General features: G+C 43.4%; 1 protein-coding gene across 1 annotated transcript in view; it reads left to right on the top strand.

Moving 5' to 3' along the window:
• The window catches only part of SIDL (SIDL trafficking protein particle complex subunit 10), a 126,564-nt gene that overhangs the window by 6,714 nt on the left and 92,190 nt on the right, over positions 1–27,660 (top strand). The window contains exons 2-6 of the mRNA XM_069300257.1: positions 1,862–1,964; positions 10,580–10,694; positions 12,791–12,984; positions 17,652–17,768; positions 26,016–26,206. Coding sequence (XP_069156358.1) covers positions 1,862–1,964; positions 10,580–10,694; positions 12,791–12,984; positions 17,652–17,768; positions 26,016–26,206 — 720 coding nt within the window. The remainder of the gene's footprint in view (positions 1–1,861; positions 1,965–10,579; positions 10,695–12,790; positions 12,985–17,651; positions 17,769–26,015; positions 26,207–27,660) is intronic.

Here is a 27,660-nt window from a genome sequence, read left to right as displayed (position 1 = left end):
GGCGTCTGTTTACAAGAGCCCTGATAAAGGTGTGGTGAACCCCGTGTATCCGCGGGCCGTTTAAATCATGCATAGTACTCCAACACATCATATGACGTGATGCGCAGTTGACTGGAACAACGTCCAACACGTCATATGACGTGATGCACACTTTAAGGGTTAAATTCGTCAATAAATCGTTCAGCGGCTGGTTTGTCTGAGCTGGTAACCTCCCCATGCCTCGCAACACTATGGATACCACTTCTTTTTCTAAATTTTTCAAACCAGCCCCCTGCTTGCCTTAAACTCTTTCGTATCTGCATCACTCGTTCCAGGGGTTTTCTTTATAAGGTCTTCGTGCAATAACCTGGCTTTCTCACAAATGATTGCCTCCGAAACACTACCACCCCTTAATTCCTTGTTGTGTATCCAAATTAATAACAACTTTTCCACTTCTTCAAGTATTTGGGGTCTTTGTTTCGTCATTGTTCTTACGCCTTTTGCCACTTTAGCACTCATAATCTCATTTTTCTTCTTAAGTATAGTGCATATTGTTGATGTGGCTTTGTTGTACTGCCTACAAAGTTCAATAACACGTGTACCATTTTCATGCTTCCGAATGATCTCTTGTTTCTCCTCTATTGTCATCTTCACATGGGCTTTCTTGCCTTGATCCTTACCACTGGCTTTCTTGGGACCCATAGTGAGATATATAATAACAACTTTTATGATCAAATGACCAAAAATCCAACAAAACACTCAAAATCCGGATGAAGAATTGACGTGAGATATTCACTGGGTGTGAGGCACTGGTAAACTGAGGGGCGGAGGGGCGACGATCGCCATACCACCACACGCTAGGTCGGCCTGTACGCATATCAACGAACTCGTGTTCCGAGGTAACCCTCGCCCTCCGAGGCACATTTTCCGAGGAAATCCGGCTCGTATTCCGAAAAACTCGTATACAGGGACACTCGTATTCCGAGGTATCACTGTATAAAATATATCTTACTTGAATGTTACTCAAAATATTACCGACACTTCAATAACTTTGGAAATACCGGAGCCCCGGAAATAACGACCTGGGTACAGCCCCAAATTAGGTCGTTAAATCAAGTGGATAATTTAATACTTTAAAGTATGAATACTGTAAATATGAGAATAAAATGAATAGTGTGATTTGTACTGTATATTATATATATGATATATCTTCAATTCTGTCTGACATATACCATATATGTACTTATTAATATTATACCTGTACCTGATTGTGAACAAAATTCAGTCATGGGGATAAGATTGTACCGAAGTTCCCATGGTGCAGTGGCAAAACACTCGCCTGGTGCTTGGCAAGCATTTGGCTTGGGTTCATATCCTGGATGGAGAGGATTGACTGGGTGCCAATCCTTAACTGTAACCTCTGTTCACCCACCAGTGAATGGGTACCTAGTTGTTAAATGATTTGGCGGATCGTATTCTGTGGAAAAAATTAGGATTAAGGACCTGCCTGAAATGCTATGCATGCTAGTGGCTGTACAAGAATGTAAAAACTCTGGTATACTGTATATTTAAAACAAAAATATAATTAAAATAAAAAAAATTGAAATTTATAATGTCATCCACAAAGTTTGGTTTTTCATTATTGACAGGACAGGAATCCTATTCAAGCCTATCACAGCCCCCCTTCCCTACCTAAGGACAAGGTTATCCACATGGTTACCCATCCAGTTACTGGCCAAATCCTAAAGTGTTTTAAGTGATGCACATCCATTGTGCAACAATATTCCTCAAACCCCACATTTTTCTTATAGAAATAATTAAACATTTATAAAAGCATCATGCAAAGAATTAAGTTATTGTGTGGTTTACTTGGATTCTCCAGATGCAGGGGACAACAATGTGTTCAACGGGTTGCAGGCAGGGCTGGCGACTGGTCTTCCTCAAGAAAATGTGGAGTGGAGGCGTTCTTATGGCCGACCCTCCAGGTGAGTGTAGAATGTAGTTATTCTTATAGTAAATGCTCCAACTGAGTGCTGACATTCCGGGTGAATTTGGATTAAAAGGTATTCTTACGGCTGACCATTCATATACGTGTGAAGTTCAGGTGTTCATATAACTGACATTCCAGGTGAGTGCAAAGTGGAGGCACTCTTATGATTGGTCTTCCAGATCAGTTCATATATTGCATATTGCATATTTATACATATATTGTACTACTCTGTTTATACGTACTGGAATGCTCCATGAGAAAAAGTGAGTCTGTTAAGGAAATCTAAGCAAGTGTCTAACTTTGTTCCCATGTTAACTAAGAGATGCTTTTGTTTGAGGTATAAATAATTTTTGCATATACAGTACTGACATACAGTACAGTACATATCATATATGTGTGTTCTAATTTTATAACAAATAGTCTGTGTAGCAAATCCCTTGTTTTTACCATAATTTTCATTATTACCATATTTTTCTTTAAAAATAAAGTACTGTATAGAACATGTAATAATTTGTATAACAGAATGTTTTATTCCAATGGTGTTCCTCACTTTAGCAAAATAGGACATGGGAACTTTATTTTTTGTTAGCCTAACTACGTATTAGCTACAAATGGTTACCTTAAGAACACTTGATACAACTATGTGTATCATTAAGAGAAAAGGAAAACCAAAAACCATCAAAAACCTGTTTATGCTTTGTGGCATCCCATCACTAACACATCACCTGCCACGTTTGGCTAGTCTCAGATGCTGGTAACACTTAGACACCTGCTCTTATGTCATCTAACCTCTTAGCCTGCAGTATACCATGTCTGGATACACTCCCTCAACACATTCATGGAGAATGAAAAGTGTGAAATGTGTGACATGCTAAGCGAACAGTTCTAAAGTATATTTGTACTGTTATGGAAAAGTGGATGAATAGAGCAGTGGGTATTCTGGCTAGTGGAATGTCAATAACATTAAATAAAAAAAAATAAAAAAAGTAAATAAAACTGCTTTTGCTGCCAAATCTCTTTACGGCATAAAAATTGCAGGTAAAGTATAAAGAATGAAAAAACCTAAACCTTAACGTAACAAAAATGACTTAATATTTAATAAAACGATTCCCATATGCAAACTTGGCAATACACAGCATAAAATGCAAAAAGAAACAAACAAGTGACAGTTACGTAATTAGCAAAATCAAAGGTGCAAATAAAACACTATATACATAAGGTGCGTGAGTCTACCGACACCCAGGGGAGTGAGAGTAGATGTGCAGCTTGGAGCACTGAGGAGTATTCTGACTCTGGCTGTTGGTGAGCTTCTTATATATGTACACGATCAGGTCCAGTTATAGGTAGTGCTGGTGTGCAGGTAATTGCCAGCCAGCAGTCTCAAACAAGCAGTTAGGCTGGTGAGTGTAGTTGGGCCTCCAGACGTCCAGCTGTGCAGGGGTCATGGGTACTAGAGGGTAGAGAGGAGTGGTATCTGTCTAGACACGGAGAGCTTTGAGCACGTATTGTTGTTGTTCTTGATGTTAATTTCTTACACTTGAGTATGCAGATTCGTTGTTGAATAGGCGGTAAAGGAATAGGCAGGATCTCCTTGCCTAAGAAGGAGATTACCATAACATTACAAAATGAAGTTTCCATAGAGCCAGACACGATACGAATTTCAAAGAATAACATAGAGTACTCAGAGATATCTCAAAATGAAGTTGAAAAAAAAGCTTAAGAAGTTAAGTTGGAACAAAGCAGCTGGCCTAAATGAAGTATCATCCTGAGTTCTGAGAGAATACTCATTTGAGGTGATCGCTCTACTTCAATTGATTTTTCAGGCGTCTTCGTGTACAGGAGTCTTGCCAGATAAATAGAAAAGGCAAACATTCATAAAATTTATAAAAGTGGTAACAAAGAAGACCTTCTTAATTATAGATCTGTATTGTTGACAACCATGGTAGTCAAAACACTACAAAAAATAATTAAAACCAACTGGGTAAAACACTCGAAGAGAAATTATATAACAGACAATATTATTTTTGAACAGGAAGATCCTATGTAACAAATCTACTTAGTCTCTATGATAGAGCCACAGAGATTTTACAGGAAAGAGATGGTTGGTTTGACTGCATTTATTTGGACCTAAAATAGGCTTTCAACAGTTCCACATAAGTAGTAGTTTAGGAAATTGGAATATATTGGAAGGGTGACAGGGAAACTTCTGTCATGGACAAAAATGAGGCCAGTAATCAGAGGTAATGTTTCAGACTGGAGAGACTTGTAAGCATCTTGTGGAATCACTTGTGATATAAAATGATTATTGATATGTATATGTATTTGTGTACATGGATATACTGTATATTGTACATGTATATGTATGTATGTATGTATGTATGTATGTATGTATGTATGTATGTATGTATGTATGTATGTACATGTGTATGTAACATTAACAATTGTGTAACCCATTATGTGCCTCTGTAACCCTTTTCACCACCACTCACAGGATGGGTATAGGGCTCATAATAAAGAAAGAAATCAAGGAAATTGAATTGGAGAAATGTTACAAGTTGTGTATCAGAGAAATGTTATAAGTGGTGTTCCACCGGGGGTTCATTTCTTGCAATAGCAATATTCATTGTCTATGAACAATCTACCAAGAAATACAGAACTACTGTATATGAAACATCTTTGCTGATGATGGCAAATGACTAGCGAAGATAAGAAACTTTGATGATTGTCAAGCCCTTGAAGATGACCTGGACAAAATATATGAATGGAACAACTTATCTGAGGGAATTTAATGTGAATAAATGCCATGCTGAGGAATGTGGAATAAGAGAAAATTGGCCACACAACAGAAATTATGTGAAAAGACTGTAAAGAACTCTGATAAAGGAGATCTTGGGGTGATCCTAGATAGAAAACTGTCATCTGATAACCACATAAAGAACATTGTGCGAGTAGCCTTTGCTACTTCAATTTTTTTCTAAATACGTAGATGATGAAATATTTAAGAAAGTGTTCACAATCTTTGTGAGACCAAAATTAAAGTATGCTGTAGACACTCGATTATCCGGGATTCGAATATCCGGAAAATGCCCTTATATGTCCAAAATCGTGACCGGATAAAGTTATCTCGATATCCGGCCAAAATGTCCATAGGAGCCGGAAAATCGGGTGTTTGACCGGATAAAAAATCTGGGCCGATTAACTTGCTGGCAATGTTGCACTATCCAGACAGTCAGCCGGACAAGCAGTAAATTGTCTGGATACGAAAGCCAGACCGCAGGCCGTACCATATTAATTCTGTACGGCTGGGGCTCTAAGCGCATGGTGTAGGAGGGGGTGGGGTGGGTGGGTGGTGTCGGGAGAGAGGGGAGCATTAGGAGGGACCACCTGGGGGATAAGGGGGATGTGGAACGGCCTATACACTACAGTACAGGAATTACCATTAATTATAGAACAATTCATCATAGCCAAAAACAAAAGAAATACTAGTGTAATAAAATGTAATAAAAAATACTATACAGTACAAGTTTCCTAAAAACAATTTGCACAGGCTGAAGTTTCCTTAAAAAAATATTGTGATTTTTTTTCCTCCAGACGGCCTACGTAATGTGCCTTTCCTGCCCCAAGTAGACCCGTCCAGGCCTGGTCAAGCCATGTGCTCTCGTCCCTCGTGTTATACCATAGTGCCGCGCCATTAGTGAAATACTTTTTTAAATAACTTTTTTATTTTCATAGTAACTTTGAACATTTTTGGCCAAGACTATGTCTGGTAGCAGCCTCAATTGTTCTGGAGGTGTTAAGAGGAAGAAGGTTATCCTAACAATTAAGGACAAGGTACGTGTTATACAACTTTGTGAAAATGGCCGGTCAACTTAGTGTTGCCAAGGAATTTAATATAGGCACTAGTACAGTTTCTGATATAAAGAAACAAAAAAATAAATATCTGAAATACATTTCAACCAGTGAGAGAAAAGGTGCAAGCACTAGCCGAGGGGTGTGGTAGAAAAACTTTGAAAACTTCGACGCATGTACAGTTGGCTGAGGCTGTGTACAAATGGTTTGCTCAGCACCACACAGCTGGTGTGACAATTCGCAGCCCAGAAATACAAAATGCTGCAAGCAAGTTTGCAGCAAGCCTTGGAATAGAGGATTTCCAAGCTAGTGAAGGGTGGGTTGCAAGGTTCAAAGGGAGGCACAATATTGTGAAGAGGAAAATTGCCGGTGAAAAATTGAGTGCAGATACAAGCAGTGTAGAACCATTTAAACACAAATTAAGCACATACATTTTGTCAAATAATTTATATTCTTATCAAATTTATAATGCAGATGAAACTGGGCTGTATTGGAGGAGTTTACCAGAAAAAACTCTAGCTATGAGGAGTGAGGGTTGTGTGCCAGGCCGTAAGATTAACAAGGACAGTCTGTCGGCAATGATGTGTGCAAATGCCGACGACACAGACAAAATCACGTGTACAATTGTTGGCAAATCAAAGAAACCAAGAGCCTTGCAACATTGCTTGGACAGACTGCCAGTGAAATACTGTATTATAACTCAAAGAATGCATGGTTTACACAGGATATCTTTCTTTCCTGGTTTCATGATGTGTTCTGCAGGGAAGTTCGTGACTATCAAGTTAAGAAACTCAAAATTAGGCCAAGCGAAGTAAGGGTTTTGCTGCTGCTTGATAATGCGCCTGCCCACCCCAGAATTGACACGTTAACCTCACGTGATGGCAAGATAACGTGTATGGCACCTCCTCCTGATACAACCTCTCTTATCCAGCCTATGGATCAGGGAGTTACCTGTGCCACAAAGAGGTTGTACACCAAAAAGATGCTCAACGAAGTTTTGGTGGTTTTGCCTCTTCCGGAAGATGTTGAACTCAGTGTGGATAACGGCTAAAAAAAACTTGAGAATTTGAAGAACTATACAGTCAAGGAAGCCATCTATAACTGGGCCAAGGTTTGAAGTGAAGTAAAGGAAACGACTTTGAAGAATTCCTGGTAAAAACTCTTTGCGTTTTAGCAGCCAGTGGCAGCCCGCATCTGGCTGCTACTTCCTCCCTCAATCAACTCACCTGACTCACCCACATTCTCCTCCCACAATACTGTTTTGGCTTTTATTCACTATATACAGACGTTATATGTAAGTATCTACATGTTTTGTTCACCACAACTGTACAACTAAATTGATATACTGTCTCCACTCGATTATCCAGACTATATGGGAAGGACCCCCAGCTGGATAACCACATGTTCCGGATAATAGTAATTTTTCACCTCCGAGTCCAAAAGTGACCATTTCCAACTATTTTTACACTACAAACAACATAATTTGAATTGCCTTGCCGCATATAATTATTAAATATTCAACTATAAACCTCAACTTACCTTGTTGTTGTTCGTCTTCTTGATTGATGCCACACATCTTGAAGTTAAGAATTCTTGACAATTTACGTAATCTATACTAATACAACACTAAAATTAACACTTAAAATTACTGTACAGTTCATTAAGCAATGTTAGTTTTGACTGCCAGCTGCTGAAGCCTCACTGGTTGAAGGCATTTGGGTTGCCTGTGAGGCCTGACTGGTTGAAGGGGCTTGGCTTGAATTTCTTATCATATAAGAATCAAGTTTAAATTGCCTTCTGTGTTGGGCTAGACGGTAGAGCGATGGTCTCGCTTCATGCAGATCGGCGTTCAATCCCCTACCGTCCAGGTGGTTGGGGCACCATTCCTTCCCCCGTCCCATCCCAAATCCTTATCCTGACCCCTTCCCAGTGCTATATAGTCATAATGGCTTGCTGCTTTCCCTTGATAATTCCTTCCTTCCTTCTGTGTTCATTGGCCTGTTGTATGATCAGCTCTTTGGTTCGCCTCAGGCTTCACTTCACTTGAAGTTGACCGGCCATTTTCACAAAGTTGTATAACACGTAACTTGTCTTTAATTGTTAGGATAACCTTCTTCCTCTTAACACCTCCAGAACAATTGAGGCTGCTACCAGACATAGTCTTGGCCAAAAATGTTCAAAGTTACTATGAAAATAAAAACGTTATTTAAAAAAAATATTTAACTAATGGCGTGGCACTGTGGTATAACACGAGGGACGGGAGCACATGGCTTGACCAGGCCTGGACGGGTCCTCTTGGGGCAGGGAGGAGGCACCTTATGTAGGCCGCCAGGAGGAAAAAACTCACAATATTTTCTAAGGAAACTTATATATTTGTTATTACATAATTATTAGTATTTCTTTTGTTTTTGGCTATGATGAATTGTTCTAAAATTAATGGTAATTTCTGTATTGTAGTGTATAGGCCCCTCCACATTCCCCTTATCCCCCAGGTGGTCCCTCCTAATGCTCCCCCTCTCTCTCCCGACACCACCCACCCACCCCACCCCCTCCTACACCATGCGCCTAGAGCCACAGCCGTACAGGATTAATGCGGTACAACCCGCCGCCTGGCTTTCGTATCCGGACAATTCACGACTTGTCCGGCTGACTGTCCGGATATTGTAAAATCGGCAGCAAGTTAACTGGCCCAGATTTTTTATCCTGTCGAACACCCGATTTTCCGGCTCCTACAGACATTTTGGCCAGATATTGAGATAACTTTATCTGGTCACGATTTTGGCCGTATAAGGGTGTTTTCCGGATATTCGAATTCCGGATAATTGAGTGTGTACAGTAGTTAGTTCAGGCACTAAGAGACGTCGCTACACACAATCAGGTGGCGGCTGCTTCCCTCACACATTCAAGGTCAGACACACTAAAATTTCACCCCAACAATACTGTTTGTGGTGTTATTAACCTATTTACAGACATTATATATAAGTATCTACATGTTTTGTTCACCATAACTGTTTAACTAAGCCGGTATAATGCCCAAAGAGCATAGTGGCCACCCTTACCAACATGACAAATCATGCAGATGTTGCCACATCCATCACCAAAATGGCTTCTCCCCCACACTCCTTTTGCTGTTATTACACTGTATATACACGTTATATATAAGTATCTACATTCGTGTTCACCATAACGAACCACTAAGTTGGTATGCTGAGTGGCAGTGGCAGCCACTGCCTCCCTCACCTCACCTGACTCGCCACCATTCTCCTCCCACCATACTGTTATTGCTTTTATATACAGACGTTATATACAAGTATCTGCATGTTTTGTTTACCATAGCGAACAACTAAGCTGGTATAGTGAGTCCAGACAGTAAAAGGTGGTCACACAGTCAGCAGACAATGCTACCTCCTGCCCCACCAAGATTACTCCTCCCACTACAGCACTAATTATCACAACAATCCTGCTATTATCAGAATCCTGGTCATTTTTATCACAGTCAGGGGTCTGCTGTAATAATATCATCGCTAAATAATAGCATGAACATGTATATTATTGCATTTTTAGACGATGCTGTGGTCACAAGCTGAACAGCAGTGCTGTGAACTCATGCTGCGTGCATCAGGCTTGGTGGCTCACTCAATACTGAGGCCCCTCACACCCAGGAATTTGGCCCATGATTTTTTTTTAAATGGCGTCTGTTTACAAGAGCCCTGATGAAGGTGTGGTGAACCCTGTGTATCCGCGGGCTGTTTAAATCTTGCGTAGTACTCCAATACATCATATGATGTGATGCCCAATTTATAGCAAGTCACTCAACCCATCATATGATGTGTTGTGCAACTTAAGCGTTAAAGAAAGTGTTCACAATCTTTGTGAGACCAAAATTAAAGTATGCAGCAGTTGTATGGTGTCCATATCTCAAGTAGCACATCAGTAAACTGGAAAAGATGTAAAGACATGCAACTAAATGACTTCCAGAACTAAAAACAAGAAATATGAGTGGCTAGAGGTGTTAAATATGTCTAAGCTAGAAGATAGACGAAAAAGGTTATATCATCACTACATACAAAATGGTATCAGGAATCGACAAAATCCTAATCTTTCTGTCCGCCACATTCCATGTTTGGCCATAAACCTCGATGCTACCAACATTGAAACTCCTGTCACTACTATTAAGGAAAATTTACATGTTTCGTAAGTGGTTGCTTGATGAATCTTGGTCCAGAGCATCCCACATCTTGCTACAATCACTTTCTTCTACCTTCAATGTAACTTAGAGAATAAATTCATTGTTGCATAAATTATTCTTCAATTAGGCCTTCCTCATGAGTTACTATACAAGTAATTTAATACACATTCTGGAAATTAACATCTCAAACATATAAATAGTTAGTAATTATTTTGAACTTATATTTGTAGTTTTAATGTATGAAGTAACATTTAAATTTTGAGGTGTCGTGATATATAATTGCTGATCTATCGTTTCATTACTCCTCTCAACTTGCAACTATTTTCTGTGTCTTCTACAATATTTATGTTCTTTACCTTTAAATTTTGTGACATCATGGTGCTGACATAGAACTTTGCGTCTGTTGCTCCTTCAAAATATAATCTGGGAGTGTAGATACATATGCTCTGTAAGTGCATTTTGATTCATTGGTGTGCCATGAGTTTCTATATGCTGGAAATGTGTGTATGCACAGAATAAATTCATATACTGTAGCCTCTGGGAAGCATTTTCAGATAATCTCTTGCCCACAGGTGTGTCCACGTCGAGGTAGATTTTGTTCCGTTCTCAGAGGAGTGCCTGGGTAAAGATGCACCCCGTACCATCCTGGGCCAACCTATCTTCCACACGTACTGGACAGACTGTGCTGTGAGTGGGTCTGCCTCCCTCACTCCATGTCCTTGCACAATGCATATACCATGCATGTATCTCATGCATGTCTCATGCATAGTGTGTTTTGCAAATGTGTTTAACAGCAGAGCTTTTGCTAGTTGAGTACACTCATTAGTTGACTAGTATATTCTCCTTGGGAATTTTTAAGTTATTTAGAAATTCAATATTGCAGATACTGTTTATTTTACTTTTTAAAATTTACTCTATTCTTTATGATGATAATAGTTTTGAGTGCATATTGATATGATGGTATAGTTTTTGGTTGGCAACATTATGGAATAGTTATACTGTACTATATACACACTATTTCCAACATAATAAGTCACTTCATGAATGCTTTTTTATATGCATTCATATACGTACGCAAGCATATACTTGGGGGGGGGGGGTATATGATGGGGGGGCTGTTAGCATATGTTATATGCTTTTTTATATACTGATAAAACTTTCAATACAGGGTGTTGCAAAACATTGTCAACTCAGTATACTGTACCAGAGCTTGCTAGCAGTTCATGTAATATGTTTGCTTGTGAAGGCCTCTTTGTTTTCTTATGCTAGTGGGAGGTAATGTGGTACTAGGTTGGTTAGTGCTATATTGATACAATATATGGTTAGTGCTATATTGATACAGTATATGGTTAGTGCCATATTGATACAATATATGGTTAGTGCTATATTGATACAATATATGGTTAGTGCCATATTGATACATTATATGGTTAGTGCTATATTGATACAATATATGGTTAGTGCCATATTGATACAGTATATGGTTAGTGCCATATTGATACATTATATGGTTAGTGCTATATTGATACAATATATGGTTAGTGCCATATTGATACAGTATATGGTTAGTGTTATATTGATACAGTATATGGTTAGTGCCATATTGATACAGTATATGGTTAGTGCCATACTGATACAGTATATGGTTAGTGCCATATTGTTACAGTATATGGTTAGTGCCATACTGATACAGTATATGGTTAGTGCCATACTGATACAGTATATGGTTAGTGCCATATTGATACAGTATATGGTTAGTGCCATACTGATACAGTATATGGTTAGTGCCATATTGTTACAGTATATGGTTAGTGCCATACTGATACAATATATGGTTAGTGCCATATTGATACATTATATGGTTAGTGCTATATTGATACAATATATGGTTAGTGTTATATTGATACAGTATATGGTTAGTGTTATATTGATACAGTATATGGTTAGTGCCATACTGATACAATATATGGTTAGTGCCATATTGATACATTATATGGTTAGTGCCATATTGATACATTATATGGTTAGTGCTATATTGATACAATATATGGTTAGTGTTATATTGATACAGTATATGGTTAGTGTTATATTGATACAGTATATGGTTAGTGCCATACTGATACAGTATATGGTTAGTGCCATATTGATACAGTATATGGTTAGTGCCATATTGATACAGTATATGGTTAGTGCCATATTGATACAGTATATGGTTAGTGCCATATTGATACAGTATATGGTTAGTGCCATATTGATACAGTATATGGTTAGTGCCATATTGATACAGTATAAGGTTAGTGCCATATTGATACAGTATATGGTTAGTGCCATACTGATACAGTATATGGTTAGTGCCATATTGATACAGTATATGGTTAGTGCCATATTGATACAGTATATGGTTAGGTAGGGAACCATTAAAAACTTATGTATTGGGATGGATGAGTGAGAATAAACGAAGAATTAGCAGAACAAATATTTCGTGTGGCAAAGCTTCAAGAAGTACGTACTATGCATGAGAATAAACGTTAACAAGTTAAAGTAGATTTGTATGCAGTTGCAGAAGATCTTCTTATGAGATGCAATGAAAAGCAAGAATAAGATGTATGTGAAGTTTATACAAAGCCTCCCCAGCATACCAATTTTACAAGTTCCTTTGTATTAGTATATATAATTTATTTGCTGACAATCATATTAAAATATATTTTATTTTCTTTGTAAGGAAATATAACTTTATGATGCCTGAGATAGCTGAATAGGGTAGCATGTGTTTTGTTCCTCAGGATGTGGAGGCTTACAAGAATGTGGTGCGAGACAATCTGCAGGCATGGGTGGTCTCTCTCAAGCAACAGAGCGTCACAGACTGGATGGTTATTCTCCTTGAGACTCCCGACACCCGCAAGGGCAACAAACTGCTTCCACGAACTACTGTGCTCGACAAAATCAAGAACGATTTTGGTGGAAAGCAAGCAGAGAGGTGGTTGACAGAATTTTATATTCTTGTCTTTTATTTATTTATATTTATATATAAATTAAAAAATATATAATGCAAAAAAGGGTTACAACATTGGTTACATGCAAGGTACAAAGCTGCTTGTCACAGGTTATGGAGTTTCTCAAGCCGGGGAGCCGGTCGGCCGAGCGGACAGCACGCCGGACTTGTGATCCTTTGGTCCTGGGTTCGATCCCAGGTGCCGGCGAGAAACAATGGGCAGAGTTTCTTTCACCCTATGCCCCTGTTACCTAGCAGTAAAATAGGTACCTGGGTGTTAGTCAGCTGTCACGGGCTGCTTCCTGGGGGTGGAGGCCTGGTCGAGGACCGGGCCGCGGGGACACTAAAGCCCCGAAATCATCTCGAAGATAACGGAAGCTCCTAAGATGGCGGGTAGGAACCATGGATGTAGTGAGCATTTCCTTTCTGGATTGCCACATTAAGGCGCTGAAAGAGGAAACTGGCAGCTCTAGGGTCTCTAGCTGTTTTAATTAGTTTAGAACCCAGTTTCTTAAAAAAAACTGGCAGCACTTTTACCCCAGGCACCAAGTGTGTGTGTGTGTGTGTGTAATTACCTAAGTGTAATTACCTAAGTGTAGTTACAGGATGAGAGCTACGCTCGTGGTGTCCCGTCTTCCCAGCACTCTTTGTCATATAACGCTTTGAAACTACTGACGGTCTTGGCCTCCACCACCTTCTCACTTAACTTGTTCCAACCGTCTACCACTCTATTTGCGAAGGTGAATTTTCTTATATTTCTTCGGCATCTGTGTTTAGCTAGTTTAAATCTATGACCTCTTGTTCTTGAAATTCCAGGTCTCGGGAAGTCTTCCCTGTCGATTTTATCAATTCCTGTTACTATTTTGTATGTAGTGATCATATCACCTCTTTTTCTTCTGTCTTCTAGTTTTGGCATATTTAATGCTTCTAACCTCTCCTCGTAGCTCTTGCCCTTCAGTTCTGGGAGCCACTTAGTAGCATGTCTTTGCACCTTTTCCAGTTTGTTGATGTGCTTCTTAAGATATGGGCACCACACAACAGCTGCATATTCTAGCTTTGGCCTAACAAAAGTCATGAACAATTTCTTTAGTATATCGCCATCCATGTATTTAAATGCAATTCTGAAGTTAGAAAGCATAGCATAGGCTCCTTGCACAATATTCTTTATGTGGTCCTCAGGTGATAGTTTTCTATCTAGAACCACTCCTAGATCTCTTTCTTTATCAGAATTCTTTAAAGATTTCTCACATAATATATAGGTTGTGTGGGGTCTATGTTCTCCTATTCCACATTCCATAACATGACATTTATTAACATTAAATTCCATTTGCCAAGTGGTGCTCCATATACTTATTTTGTCCAGGTCTTCTTGAAGGGCATGACAGTCATCTAAATTTCTTATCCTTCCTATTATCTTAGCATCATCAGCAAACATGTTCATATAATTCTGTATACCAACTGGTAGATCATTTATGTACACAATAAACATCACTGGTGCAAGAACTGAACCCTGTGGTACTCCACTTGTGACATTTCTCCAGTCCGATACATTCCCTCTGATTACTGCCCTCATTTTTCTATCGGTCAGAAAATTTTTCATCCATGTTAGAAGCTTACCTGTCACCCCTCCAATATTTTCCAGTTTCCAGAACAACCTCTTATGTGGAACTCTGTCGAAAGCCTTTTTTAGGTCCAAATAGATGCAGTCACCCCAACCATCTCTTTCCTTTAATATCTCTGTGGTTCAATCATAGAAACTGAGTAAATTCGATACACAGGATCTTCCAGATCGAAAACCATACTGTCTGTCTGATATTATATAATTTCTCTCCAGGTGTTCTACCCATTTAGTTTTGATTAGTTTTTCTAATACTTTTACTATTACACTAGTCAATGATACAGGTCTATAATTGAGGGGGTCTTCCCTGCTGCCACTTTTGTAGATTGGAACTATATTAGCCTGTTTCCACACATCTGCTATGACTCCTGTACACAGAGATGCCTGAAAGATCTTGTGAAATGGAATGCTGAGCTCAGATGCACATTCTCTCAGAACCCATGGTGAAACTCCATCTGGGCCAACTGCTTTATTCTTACTTAGCTCCTTTAGCATATTTTCCACTTCATCTCTAGACACCTCTATGTGCTCTATGTTGTTTTGTGGAATTCTTATTGTGTCTGGTTCTCTGAAGATCTCATTTTGTACAAACACACTTTGGAACTTTTCGTTTAATGTTTCACACATTTCCTATTCATTTTCCGTGTTCTGCATCTCTTCCTTGGTATAAATTTTGTTGTACGTACCTTTATTATATATATATCATAGAACTTGGCATACATCTCATATATTTCTTTGCTTAGCAACAAATCTTTCCAATCAAATTCATTAAAGAACTTGCCAAGTTCCCCCTTATTTTCCTCTCCTGAAATCAAGTTATTCAATTGTTTCATTTTCCCCATTCTCTTCTAAATTATAATGCATTGCATATTTTATTTCCAAAACGACATGGTTGCTCTTATCCAAGGGAGAAAGATACTGAATGTCAAATCTCTCTTCTTCTTAACTGGTGAATATGAAATCCTCTGCACCATTCTCCTGGCCTGCTTAACATATTGATACATGAATGTCTCAAAGTTGAAGTATAGGAATGTGCCAAAATGTCCGTTCTTGCTTCGCATGCTTCCCAGTCTATTGATTTCAAGTTGAAGACACCAAGTACCAACAACCGTGACTTATCTTCATCTGCTCTTATTATAATAACTTGTGATCATTATGAGGCCCTCTCGTTTATCATCTAATTCCTCCTTTGTCCATGTGTTGCTTACTGGTAGACTATTATTCTGATTATAAATATCTAAGGGCCATTATGTCAACTTCTTGTGGGCTGTTGATTATTAATTCTCTTACCTTCAGGTGTTCTTTCACCAGTATGGCAACTCCTCCACCTTTTCTAATTTTCTGTCACGTCTCCAAATTGAGTAGCCCCCTTGAGAATACAGCCTCATTTAAAATATTATCCTGAAGTTTGTCTGTTAGTGCAACAATCTGTGGTATCTGTGGCAAGAGAGCCGGTCGGCCGAGCGGACAGCACACTGGACTTGTGATCCTGTGGTCCCGGGTTCAATCCCGGGCGCCGGCGAGAAACAATGGGCAGAGTTTCTTTAACCCTATGCCCCTGTTACCTAACAGTAAAATAGGTACCTGGGTGTTAGTCAGCTGTCACGGGCTGCTTCCTGGGGGTGGAGGCCTGGTCGAGGACCGGGCCGCGGGGACACTAAAGCCCCGAAATCATCTCAAGATAACCTCAAGATCTTAAACTGTATAATAATGTTTTGCTCCAGTATTTTTTACTCCATCTGTGCTAGTTATACAATTTTCAGAAACATGTTCCCACGTCCTTTGACCTTTATTCACCTTTTCTATAATGATTTTGTATGCTTTTATACACCATTTCACAGGCTTTCTGATCCCCATCACCTTTAAAAAAGAAGGTTCTTTCTTTGTTTCTGCCATCATTTTCTTCTTTTGCTTCGTTAATAACCATAGTTTTCAATCTTCATCATTTAGCAATTTCTTGGCATTCTTAAGCACTTCTGACATTTGTTTCACTCTATTAAATTTCACCCTTAGGAAGCAATTCTTATCTTTTTATATTAGCATATCCTAAAATCACTGATATTTTCTTTTGTTGTGAAGCCTTCTGTTAAATGTACTATTTTCTCAGTGATTCTTACCTCTTCTGCTGCTCTGTCCTCCCTAGATAGTATCTCCTGTTCCAAACACCAAAAAATTATTGTGGCCTTGCTTTTATCTGCAGTGTTTTGTACAGGTTTACTGCTGGTAACCAGTTCTTTTCCTAATTGCTTGTCTAGTGTCTGTTTTTTGCTGCTCATTTCTGTTTTTGACTTAAGACATACGTCTTTGATTGTTTTTCTCCTTCACCACTTGTGCATATGTTTCTTTCACTTCCTCTTTACTCTTTTCCAATTCTATGACTTGATATATCCTTGCCTAACTTTTTGTTTAAGTTGGCTGGTAGAGATGCATTGAGATCTGTTTCAAATTTATATATTTTCCTATTAACTTTTTCAAATTCGTCTCCCTTTTATATGTAAGAGTACTTTGGCATATATATACACAAGTAGGTGAAATGAATTATGGTAGTGTACACCTAGAGAGAGTGGAGTGGTTGGATACAGTGGTTGGGTACAGTGGTTGGGTCATAAGAAATGCATGAATAATGGTTGTACTGAAAGAAGAAATGTAAACAAGTAAAGTGAAAGCAGTTTATTGAGAGAGAATGAAAGATTATAATTTTATTTTTGTAAGAATTGATGTGGAGCTCTTTAGGGCTAGTCAGTGACATGGCAAAGGTTTATTGTGATACAACCAGGTGTGGAAGGTACTGTAGTATAAGCTCTCCAAATATATTTAACCACCTCCTGTAGTACTGTATCTCTGGCAGATACTTCTTCACCTCATAGAAGTGGACAGTGTAGTAGTCTTATTGCTGATAATTAACTATGATTTATTATTATTATTATTATAATTTCATTTATAAAATATACAAAGGAACAGGTTACAGGAGTTTAATAAGTATGAAAATTATTGATTACATAAAGCCACTTTATGCTTGCATGTTATCCAACAGATGTATGTCAGTGATTGACCCTCTTAAGTCTGACTCAAGGTCAGTGGAATCATGGCAGACTCTCCTTACTAAGATGAGGCATTTGCTGATGGTGGCATACAACAGAGCCCTTAACAGGTATGTTACAATAGGATGAGAAAATCAGTAGGAACAATGAAGAGGATTCGAACCTATGCACTGGGTACTCCCAGGCATAGGTTCAAATCACAAAGAATGTGATTTCTTTGTTCATTTGAAGGGAAGTGTTGGAGGTAGAATTCTTAGACTACAAGCCAAAGTGCATGGGGTCATTGTGTGAAACCCTGGTTAGGCTTCAGTGTAAGCCTCAGGAACCCTAGAGGATATACTTGAATCCCAGGTTATGATGCTTTTACCATGTTGTGGTGTTTGGCCAGGAGTACCCAGTGCATAGGTTTGAATCTTTCTTGTAGTTCCTACTGATTTTCTCACTAATACATCACGTTAATGTGATATCCTTGTATAGTAGCATGTGACAATCCCTAACAGGTTTAATATGTTTTGGTAGCCTTCAACTGTGTTTTGAACCAGTGTTATGGTGACAAACAATTGTTCCCTGTGGAGTAGTGAGTAGCGCCCTCACTCACTCACCATGAAAACTAGAGCATCTCAGGTGTAAACCCAGGGCAGGGAGGAACAACTGGGCACTGTTCCTCTACAGTTTGACCTTGGTTATCCAACAGTAATTGGGGATTTAGTTCTAAAATGATAGGATATTGTATCCTAAGGAGAGAAAAAAAAACCAGAATTGAATAGGACTTTGAGATAAGGTGTAAGAGGGAGAACTCACAGCATATAAACGTGAGTCACAACACTTCTGCTCCTTGTACCATATTGTGTAAAAGAAAAAGAAAAACTATGCTTAATTGTTTTTGTGTGTTATGGCAAAGTGAGATATTTTCCAATATTTATCCTAATTACTGATCTTAGTGTACTTTGTAATACATTGTCCTGGTTACACATCTGGCTAGTGGTTCTTTCTGGTGGTAACAAGAGATGCACAATTGCAGCAGAGATGTCTCTGGATAGGTGGATGTGACTATTGAAAGTAGGTATATACCTTAAACTCAAATGGTATAAGAAAATACCATTTTCTTGAAGGTTGAAAACTGTAAACTAAGGGTTTCACAACTTGAAAGCATGATGTTTGTGGTACAAGTTAAACCTATATCTTTGGTAAAAGAAAGTAACTATCGATAAATGTGTGTGGGAAGGTTTAGATGGAAGAGTATTTTGATTAAATCTTGAAGATGAATACAAACCAAGAGTTAAAGTTACGCAGAAGGCGTGAAGGTCTACTGATACACCAAAAATGTGGAACTGTGTGTGTAAGGTACAGTATTGCATGGACTGATTGCAAGAAAGAAATAATGTAGGTGAGTGGATCCAAGTGAGCAACTTTACTAATGGAAGTGTGTAGTTAAGAATAGACACAAGGAACCCAGACTCACTGTCCATGACCTTGCCTGACTGTCCATGACCTTGCCTGACTGTCCATGACCCTGCCTGACTGTCCATGGCCCTGAATGACTGTCCATGGCCCTGCCTGACTGTCCATGGCCCTGCCTGACTGTCCATGACCCTGCCTGACTGTCCATGACCTTGCCTGACTGTCCATGACCCTGCCTGACTGTCCATGGCCCTGCCTGACTGTCCATGGCCCTGCCTGACTGTCCATGGCCCTGCCTGACTGTCCATGACCCTGCCTGACTGTCCATGACCCTGCCTGACTGTCCATGACCCTGCCTGACTGTCCATGACCCTGCCTGACTGTCCATGACCTTGCCTGACTGTCCATGGCCTTGCGTGACTGTCCATGGCCCTGCCTGACTGTCCATGGCCCTGCCTGACTGTCCATGGCCCTGCCTGACTGTCCATGACCCTGCCTGACTGTCCATGGCCCTGCCTGACTGTCCATGGCCCTGCCTGACTGTCCATGGCCCTGCCTGACTGTCCATGGCCCTGCCTGACTGTCCATGGCCCTGCCTGACTGTCCATGGCCCTGCCTGACTGTCCATGGCCCTGCCTGACTGTCCATGGCCCTGCCTGACTGTCCATGGCCCTGCCTGACTGTCCATGGCCCTGCCTGACTGTCCATGGCCCTGCCTGACTGTCCATGACCTTGCCTGACTGTCCATGATCTTGCCTGACTGTCCATGACCTTGCCTGACTGTCCATGACCTTGCCTGACTGTCCATGACCTTGCCTGACTGTCCATGACCTTGCCTGACTGTCCATCACCTTGCCTGACTGTCCATGACCCTGCCTGACTGTCCATGACCCTGCCTGACTGTCCCTTGGCTCTGCCTGACTGTCCATGGCCCTGCCTGACTGTCCATGGCCCTGCCTGACTGTCCATGACCCTGCCTGACTGTCCATGGCTCTGCCTGACTGTCCCTTGGCTCTGCCTGACTGTCCATGACCCTGTCTGACTGTCCATGGCCCTGCCTGACTGTCCATGGCTTTGCCTGACTGTCCATGACCCTGCCTGACTGTCCATGGCCCTGCCTGACTGTCCATGGCCCTGCCTGACTGTCCATGGCCCTGCCTGACTGTCCATGACCCTGCCTGACTGTCCCTTAGCCCTGCCTGACTGTCCCTTGGCCCTGCCTGACTGTCCATGGCCCTGCCTGACTGTCCATGGCCCTGCCTGACTGTCCATGGCTCTGCCTGACTGTCCATGACCCTGCCTGACTGTCCATGGCCCTGCCTGACTGTCCATGGCCCTGCCTGACTGTCCATGACCCTGCCTGACTGTCCCTTGGCCCTGCCTGACTGTCCATGGCCCTGCCTGACTGTCCATGGCCCTGCCTGACTGTCCATGGCCCTGCCTGACTGTCCATGGCCCTGCCTGACTGTCCATGGCCCTGCCTGACTGTCCATGACCCTGCCTGACTGTCCCTTGGCCCTGCCTGACTGTCCATGGCCCTGCCTGACTGTCCATGACCCTGCCTGACTGTCCATGACCCTGCCTGACTGTCCATGGCTCTGCCTGACTGTCCATGACCCTGCCTGACTGTCCATGGCCCTGCCTGACTGTCCATGACCCTGCCTGACTGTCCATGACCTTGCCTGACTGTCCATGGCCCTGCCTGACTGTCCATGACCCTGCCTGACTGTCCCTTAGCCCTGCCTGACTGTCCCTTGGCCCTGCCTGACTGTCCATGGCCCTGCCTGACTGTCCATGGCCCTGCCTGACTGTCCATGGCTCTGCCTGACTGTCCATGACCCTGCCTGACTGTCCATGGCCCTGCCTGACTGTCCATGGCCCTGCCTGACTGTCTATGACCCTGCCTGACTGTCCCTTGGCCCTGCCTGACTGTCCATGGCCCTGCCTGACTGTCCATGGCCCTGCCTGACTGTCCATGGCCCTGCCTGACTGTCCATGGCCCTGCCTGACTGTCCATGGCCCTGCCTGACTGTCCATGGCCCTGCCTGACTGTCCATGACCCTGCCTGACTGTCCATGACCCTGCCTGACTGTCCATGACCCTGCCTGACTGTCCATGACCCTGCCTGACTGTCCATGACCCTGCCTGACTGTCCATGACCCTGCCTGACTGTCCATGGTCCTGCCTGACTGTGCATGACCCTGCCTGACTGTCCATGACCTTGCCTGACTGTCCATGGCCCTGCCTGACTGTCCATGGCCCTGCCTGACTGTCCATGGCCCTGCCTGACTGTCCATGGCCCTGCCTGACTGTCCATGACCTTGCCTGACTGTCCATGACCTTGCCTGACTGTCCATGACCCTGCCTGACTGTCCATGACCTTGCCTGACTGTCCATGACCTTGCCTGACTGTCCATGACCTTGCCTGACTGTCCATGACCTTGCCTGACTGTCCATGACCTTGCCTGACTGTCCATGACCTTGCCTGACTGTCCATGACCTTGCCTGACTGTCCATCACCTTGCCTGACTGTCCATGACCCTGCCTGACTGTCCATGACCCTGCCTGACTGTCCCTTGGCTCTGCTTGACTGTCCATGGCCCTGCCTGACTGTCCATGGCCCTGCCTGACTGTCCATGACCCTGCCTGACTGTCCATGGCTCTGCCTGACTGTCCCTTGGCTCTGCCTGACTGTCCATGACAATGTCTGACTGTCCATGGCCCTGCCTGACTGTCCATGGCTTTGCCTGACTGTCCATGACCCTGCCTGACTGTCCATGGCCCTGCCTGACTGTCCATGGCCCTGCTTGACTGTCCATGACCCTGCCTGACTGTCCCTTAGCCCTGCCTGACTGTCCCTTGGCCCTGCCTGACTGTCCATGGCCCTGCCTGACTGTCCATGGCCCTGCCTGACTGTCCATGGCTCTGCCTGACTGTCCATGACCCTGCCTGACTGTCCATGACCCTGCCTGACTGTCCATGGCCCTGCCTGACTGTCCATGGCCCTGCCTGACTGTCCATGACCCTGCCTGACTGTCCCTTGGCCCTGCCTGACTGTCCATGGCCCTGCCTGACTGTCCATGGCCCTGCGTGACTGTCCATGGCCCTGCCTGACTGTCCATGGCCCTGCCTGACTGTCCATGGCCCTGCCTGACTGTCCATGACCCTGCCTGACTGTCCCTTGGCCCTGCCTGACTGTCCATGGCCCTGCCTGACTGTCCATGACCTTGCCTGACTGTCCATGACCCTGCCTGACTGTCCATGACCCTGCCTGACTGTCCATGACCCTGCCTGACTGTCCATGACCCTGCCTGACTGTCCATGACCCTGCCTGACTGTCCATGGCCCTGCCTGACTGTCCATGGCCCTGCCTGACTGTCCATGACCCTGCCTGACTGTCCATGACCTTGCCTGACTGTCCATGGCCCTGCCTGACTGTCCATGACCCTGCCTGACTGTCCCTTAGCCCTGCCTGACTGTCCCTTGGCCCTGCCTGACTGTCCATGGCCCTGCCTGACTGTCCATGGCCCTGCCTGACTGTCCATGGCCCTGCCTGACTGTCCATGGCTCTGCCTGACTGTCCATGGCTCTGCCTGACTGTCCATGGCCCTGCCTGACTGTCCATGGCCCTGCCTGACTGTCCATGACCCTGCCTGACTGTCCCTTGGTCCTGCCTGACTGTCCATGGCCCTGCCTGACTGTCCATGGCCCTGCCTGACTGTCCATGGCCCTGCCTGACTGTCCATGGCCCTGCCTGACTGTCCATGACCCTGCCTGACTGTCCATGGCCCTGCCTGACTGTCCATGACCCTGCCTGACTGTCCCTTGGCCCTGCCTGACTGTCCATGACCCTGCCTGACTGTCCATGACCCTGCCTGACTGTCCATGACCCTGCCTGACTGTCCATGACCCTGCCTGACTGTCCATGGTCCTGCCTGACTGTCCATGACCCTGCCTGACTGTCCATGACCTTGCCTGACTGTCCATGGCCCTGCCTGACTGTCCATGGCCCTGCCTGACTGTCCATGGCCCTGCCTGACTGTCCATGACCCTGCCTGACTGTCCCTTGGCCCTGCCTGACTGTCCATGGCGCTGCCTGACTGTCCATGACCTTGCCTGACTGTCCATGGCCCTGCCTGACTGTCCATGACCCTGCCTGACTGTCCATGACCCTGCCTGACTGTCCATGACCCTGCCTGACTGTCCATGACCCTGCCTGACTGTCCCTTGGCCCTGCCTGACTGTCCATGGCCCTGCCTGACTGTCTATGGCCCTGCCTGACTATCCATGACCCTGCCTGACTGTCCATGACCCTGCCTGACTGTCCATGACCTTACCTGACTGTCCCTGATCCTGCCTGACTGACTGTGACTTTAGGTAGCAACTGAGTGGACTTGGTCTAAAAGAATTAATATTAATTATTTCACACATCGTTTAAGATCATTATAAAGACAAAATTCTAGATACCTGCTTGATGAGGTTCTGGGAGTTCTTCTACTCCCTAAGCCCGGCCTGAGGTCAGGCTTGACTTTTGGTCCACCAGGCTGTTGCAGCCCACAGACCCACATATCCACCTCAGCCCGGTTGGTCCAGCACTTCTTGAAGAAAACTATCTAGCTTTCTCTTGAAGATGTCCACGGTTGTTCCGGCAATATTTCTTGTGCTCCCTGGGAGGATGTTGAACAACCGCGGACCTCTGATGTTTATACAGTGTTCTCTGATTGTGCCTATGGCACCTCTGCTCTTCACTGGTTCTATTCTACATTTTCTTCCATATCGTTCACTCCAGTACGTTGTTATTCTACTGTGTAGATTTGGTACCTGGCCCTCCAGTATCTTCCAGGTGTATATTACAGTGGTACCTCGCATAACGATCGCCCCAAAAGACGAACATTTTGGGTAACGAACGGCCCGATCGGCGTCAAATCGTCCCGCATGACGAACGCTGGTTTGAGTAACGTCAGCACCACGCGGTGGGGGCGCGCTGCTTCTTGCACATTCTTAGACGCCTCCGACGATGCACATAAATTATGTTGTTCTTGTTTAAAGATGCTAATGATGCTGGGATATAAAAGGGTGACTGCTGAGATGTTGCAAAGCATTGACGTTTTTGTAGGAAAAAAGAAATGAAATGTCTGATATACAACAAATGTCAAAAAGGTTCGTTCGGTGTTCGGCAGGTAGGCTGCTCCATGTTTCTTAAATAAAAAAAAAAAACGAAAAATAAAAGAACTGTTGAAACAATTTGAAAAATGGACAAATGCCATAAAGGTTCGTTCAGTGTTTGTCGGGTAGGCTGCTCCATTATTGAGACGTAAGTAACAAATACAAAACAAATGGAACACATTTGAAACAAAGAAAGATTGTCATAATGGAGCAGCCTACCCAACAAACACTGAACGAACCTTTTCCTATAACGAATATGAAAGACAAGGGCTGCTGGCTGGGTTAGTACTGCGTGAGCAACCATTTGTGGCACACGCGCCTCTGGCTCTCAAACACCTGTCCAACACGGTGTTGAAAGACTGCGCTCAGTCGGTGCAATTCAGACCCTATTGTTTGAAGAACATAAGGGTCATAACATTGGTGAAGCTAGGCGCAATAAGGGCTTAACACAACGGTCGGATGCCAGTGATACAGCACCTATGAGGATGATACAGCGAGCGTATCCAGTTGTAGCTCTGAGCCCCACCCTTGCCATCTCAAATTTATATAGATGATACATAGATGAATCGTTTTCTGCGTTCAGTGATGATGCATCTGATACAAGTAGCATAGATGAAGTGTTAGCGGCTTCCATGGTGGTGTTGTTCATTGATATTTTCAAGAATACCTGAATCTCTTCCTGACTGATGGACACTCTTTGAGGCTAGCTGAATCTCTTCCTGTGTGGGACCTTACAAAGCGATCTTTTCAAGACTACCTTACAAATTGAGCTTTTCCTATAATCGTTTCAATACTACCTTATGCTTTACAAGCTTGGCTACATACCACCTACAAGTACTAAAGCCAAGGGTGCACACGAGTGTGTTATTTGCAAGCACGCAGAACGATGAAACAGGATCGAAAATCTATCTGTAGCTGGTGCAAGGAGAGCAAAGTCGTGCTGTGTACCATGGACTACTTCGTTGACTATTACTCACCTCCAAAGTACTGAGTGTGTAATACAGTGTGTTACTGTGTATATAGTATGTGAAACTATACATATTGTAATTTTAGTGAATTTTTACCACGTAATATTGTGACAATAAACATTTATTGTGGACACATTACTGACACATGTATCACAGTTCCATGGAAAATTATAAACATTCTACTGTATACATATTGTAAAGGTCACAAATATGCATCATATACGATAAAAGAAACAAATAAAACCGCATTGGAAATGCATAGAAAAAATATTTGAAAATATATTTGTGGCAACACGCGGTGCTTGAATGGCCTGCGCGACCGTGTCTGGGAGCTTTACACACGGGCCACCAGCCCCTGATGACGTCACAGCGCACCTTGTCCACGCCCTCACAGCCAAAGTAAGTGGAATTTGGTAATTATTTTTACATAGACATGTTCAGGGACGGTAATTTATCATTATGCAAAGACAAATGATATTTTGGGGAACATTTGATGTCATGCACTCTGGGGGTATTTCACAATAAACACAGTGCATCACACTGGTTATATGGGGGACACTCGTTTTGTATGACGTCCGTTTCACATGACGAACATGGAACGGATTAAATTCGTTATGCGAGGTACCACTGTATTTGATATCTCTCCCTTCTCCTTTCTAGTGAGTACATCTGAAGACCTTTATTGTGTCTATGTATGCTGTATATGTTCTCTGTATTCCCTCTATTTCAGCACATACTAGATGTGCAAATCAGCTATGTAACTTTATTAGGTGTATGTTATAAATAAAGATTTGTCAGTGTTAGTGATTTATTCCATTTCAGGTTTGAGGAAAGCATGAGGGCAGAGCGGGAACGTCGCATAGAAAAGTCCTGGTCCTTCTGTTCTTATTTTTTGTTACAAGAAGAGCTAGCACAAGTATTTCAGTTGTTGGCTCTATACGATGAGGCTCTCGTCCAGTATGATGAGCTGGACGCTCTCTTCACGCAGTTTGTCCTTAACTCAGCAGCTGGAGGTAATTTTGTGTGTGGGTGTCTGTGTTAAGTACAAATGAAAGCAAAAAACCAGCGTTGAATGTAATGAAACGCCATTTTCCGGGGGAGTCTCGGAGGCTTCCCGGAGCTTTCCTAGGCTGATATGCTAATGTCAGACTTTGGCATCAGTCATGTGTATGGAATTCTTAGGCCTACCGGGGACCACGGCCAGAACCGGGCCCCCTCAGAGAGGCAAGGGGAGGAATGGCCTATAGAAACCCCCATGTGGTTGGAAGCATTCTATGTCTGCCATCGACCGGAACAGACACCCAGAAAGGTAAGCGCCTCAAAACAAACCCCTATTCTGGTGAAAATTGCTACCAAAAGCCGAACTAGTGGATAGAACTCCCCAACAGAAAAACAAGCAAACTAGTGTGACGTCACACGTCGCCGCGCCGCTGTCTGCACAGCTCCACCCTCCCTGGGAGGGGGAAGGGGGAGCCCCAGACCCTCTACGCCGGCTACCCACACCTCAGTTCTTGAGGCTGGATGTCAAAAACTCGAAAAAAATGCCGACCGGAGGGAGGGAGGGATGCCGGGGAGCCTCCTTGACTCACCCAGAAAATGGCGTTTCATTACATTCAACGCTGGTTTTCTGGGGAGGAGCCCCATCGGTTCCCCGGAGCTAACTACCCACAGATGGAAAAAGAGGGACTTACCCGGGAGGCGGTCGTCGCTCACTCCTCAACTCGAAGCTGAGACAACTGGCTGCAACCGCCGACCCAAAGCAACACAGGCCCGACGGGGCCCAGGGACATTCACAAGGTAACGAGCAGCCAGGACCCTGTTCGACCGCCAAAATTCCCGCCCCCGAATATCAGACCAAAACATATTCCCAAAGACGGCAGCAAGAGCTGCGAACTTACGAACGTCATGGGCACGGAGATAGACCGCAGGCTGGCTGGACTTAATAACCCTGCGGACGACCTGGGAGACCCGAACCCGTGAACAGGGAAGAAGGGAAACCGGATCAACCCAAAGGCCGTCCCCGGACACAGAAGCCGTGGCGCGCAAATAACGGCGAAGCGCCGCAACCGGACACAAAACATGTTGCACCCCCGGCCTGACCAACCAAGCATCAACCACCCACGGACCCCTCCGGAATGCAGCACTCATTCTTCATCAGAAAAGAAGGAGACGGCTGCAAGCGAACAAAACAATCTCCATGACCAAAAGAGCAGAAACCCCTGTGCCGGAGGAGAGCATGAAGCTCCCCCACCCCTGAAGCTGGATATCAAAACACGCAAAAAATCACCAACTGGAGGGAGGGAGGGAAGGTTGCCGGGAAGCCTCAGGGTCTCGCCCAAAAAATGGCGTTTCGTTACAATCAATGCTGGTTTTCCGACTCCACCTGCCTCCCTTGATAACAGCTTTCACCACTGACACCACTTGCCTTCCCTGACAACTTCCACCACTAACACCACTTGCCTTACCT

This window comes from Procambarus clarkii, chromosome 43, assembly GCF_040958095.1.
Source record: "Procambarus clarkii isolate CNS0578487 chromosome 43, FALCON_Pclarkii_2.0, whole genome shotgun sequence".
In the NCBI taxonomy this organism is placed as follows: domain Eukaryota; kingdom Metazoa; phylum Arthropoda; class Malacostraca; order Decapoda; family Cambaridae; genus Procambarus; species Procambarus clarkii.
Note: the sequence above shows the minus strand (reverse complement) of the source record. Positions and strands in the feature narration are given on the sequence as shown.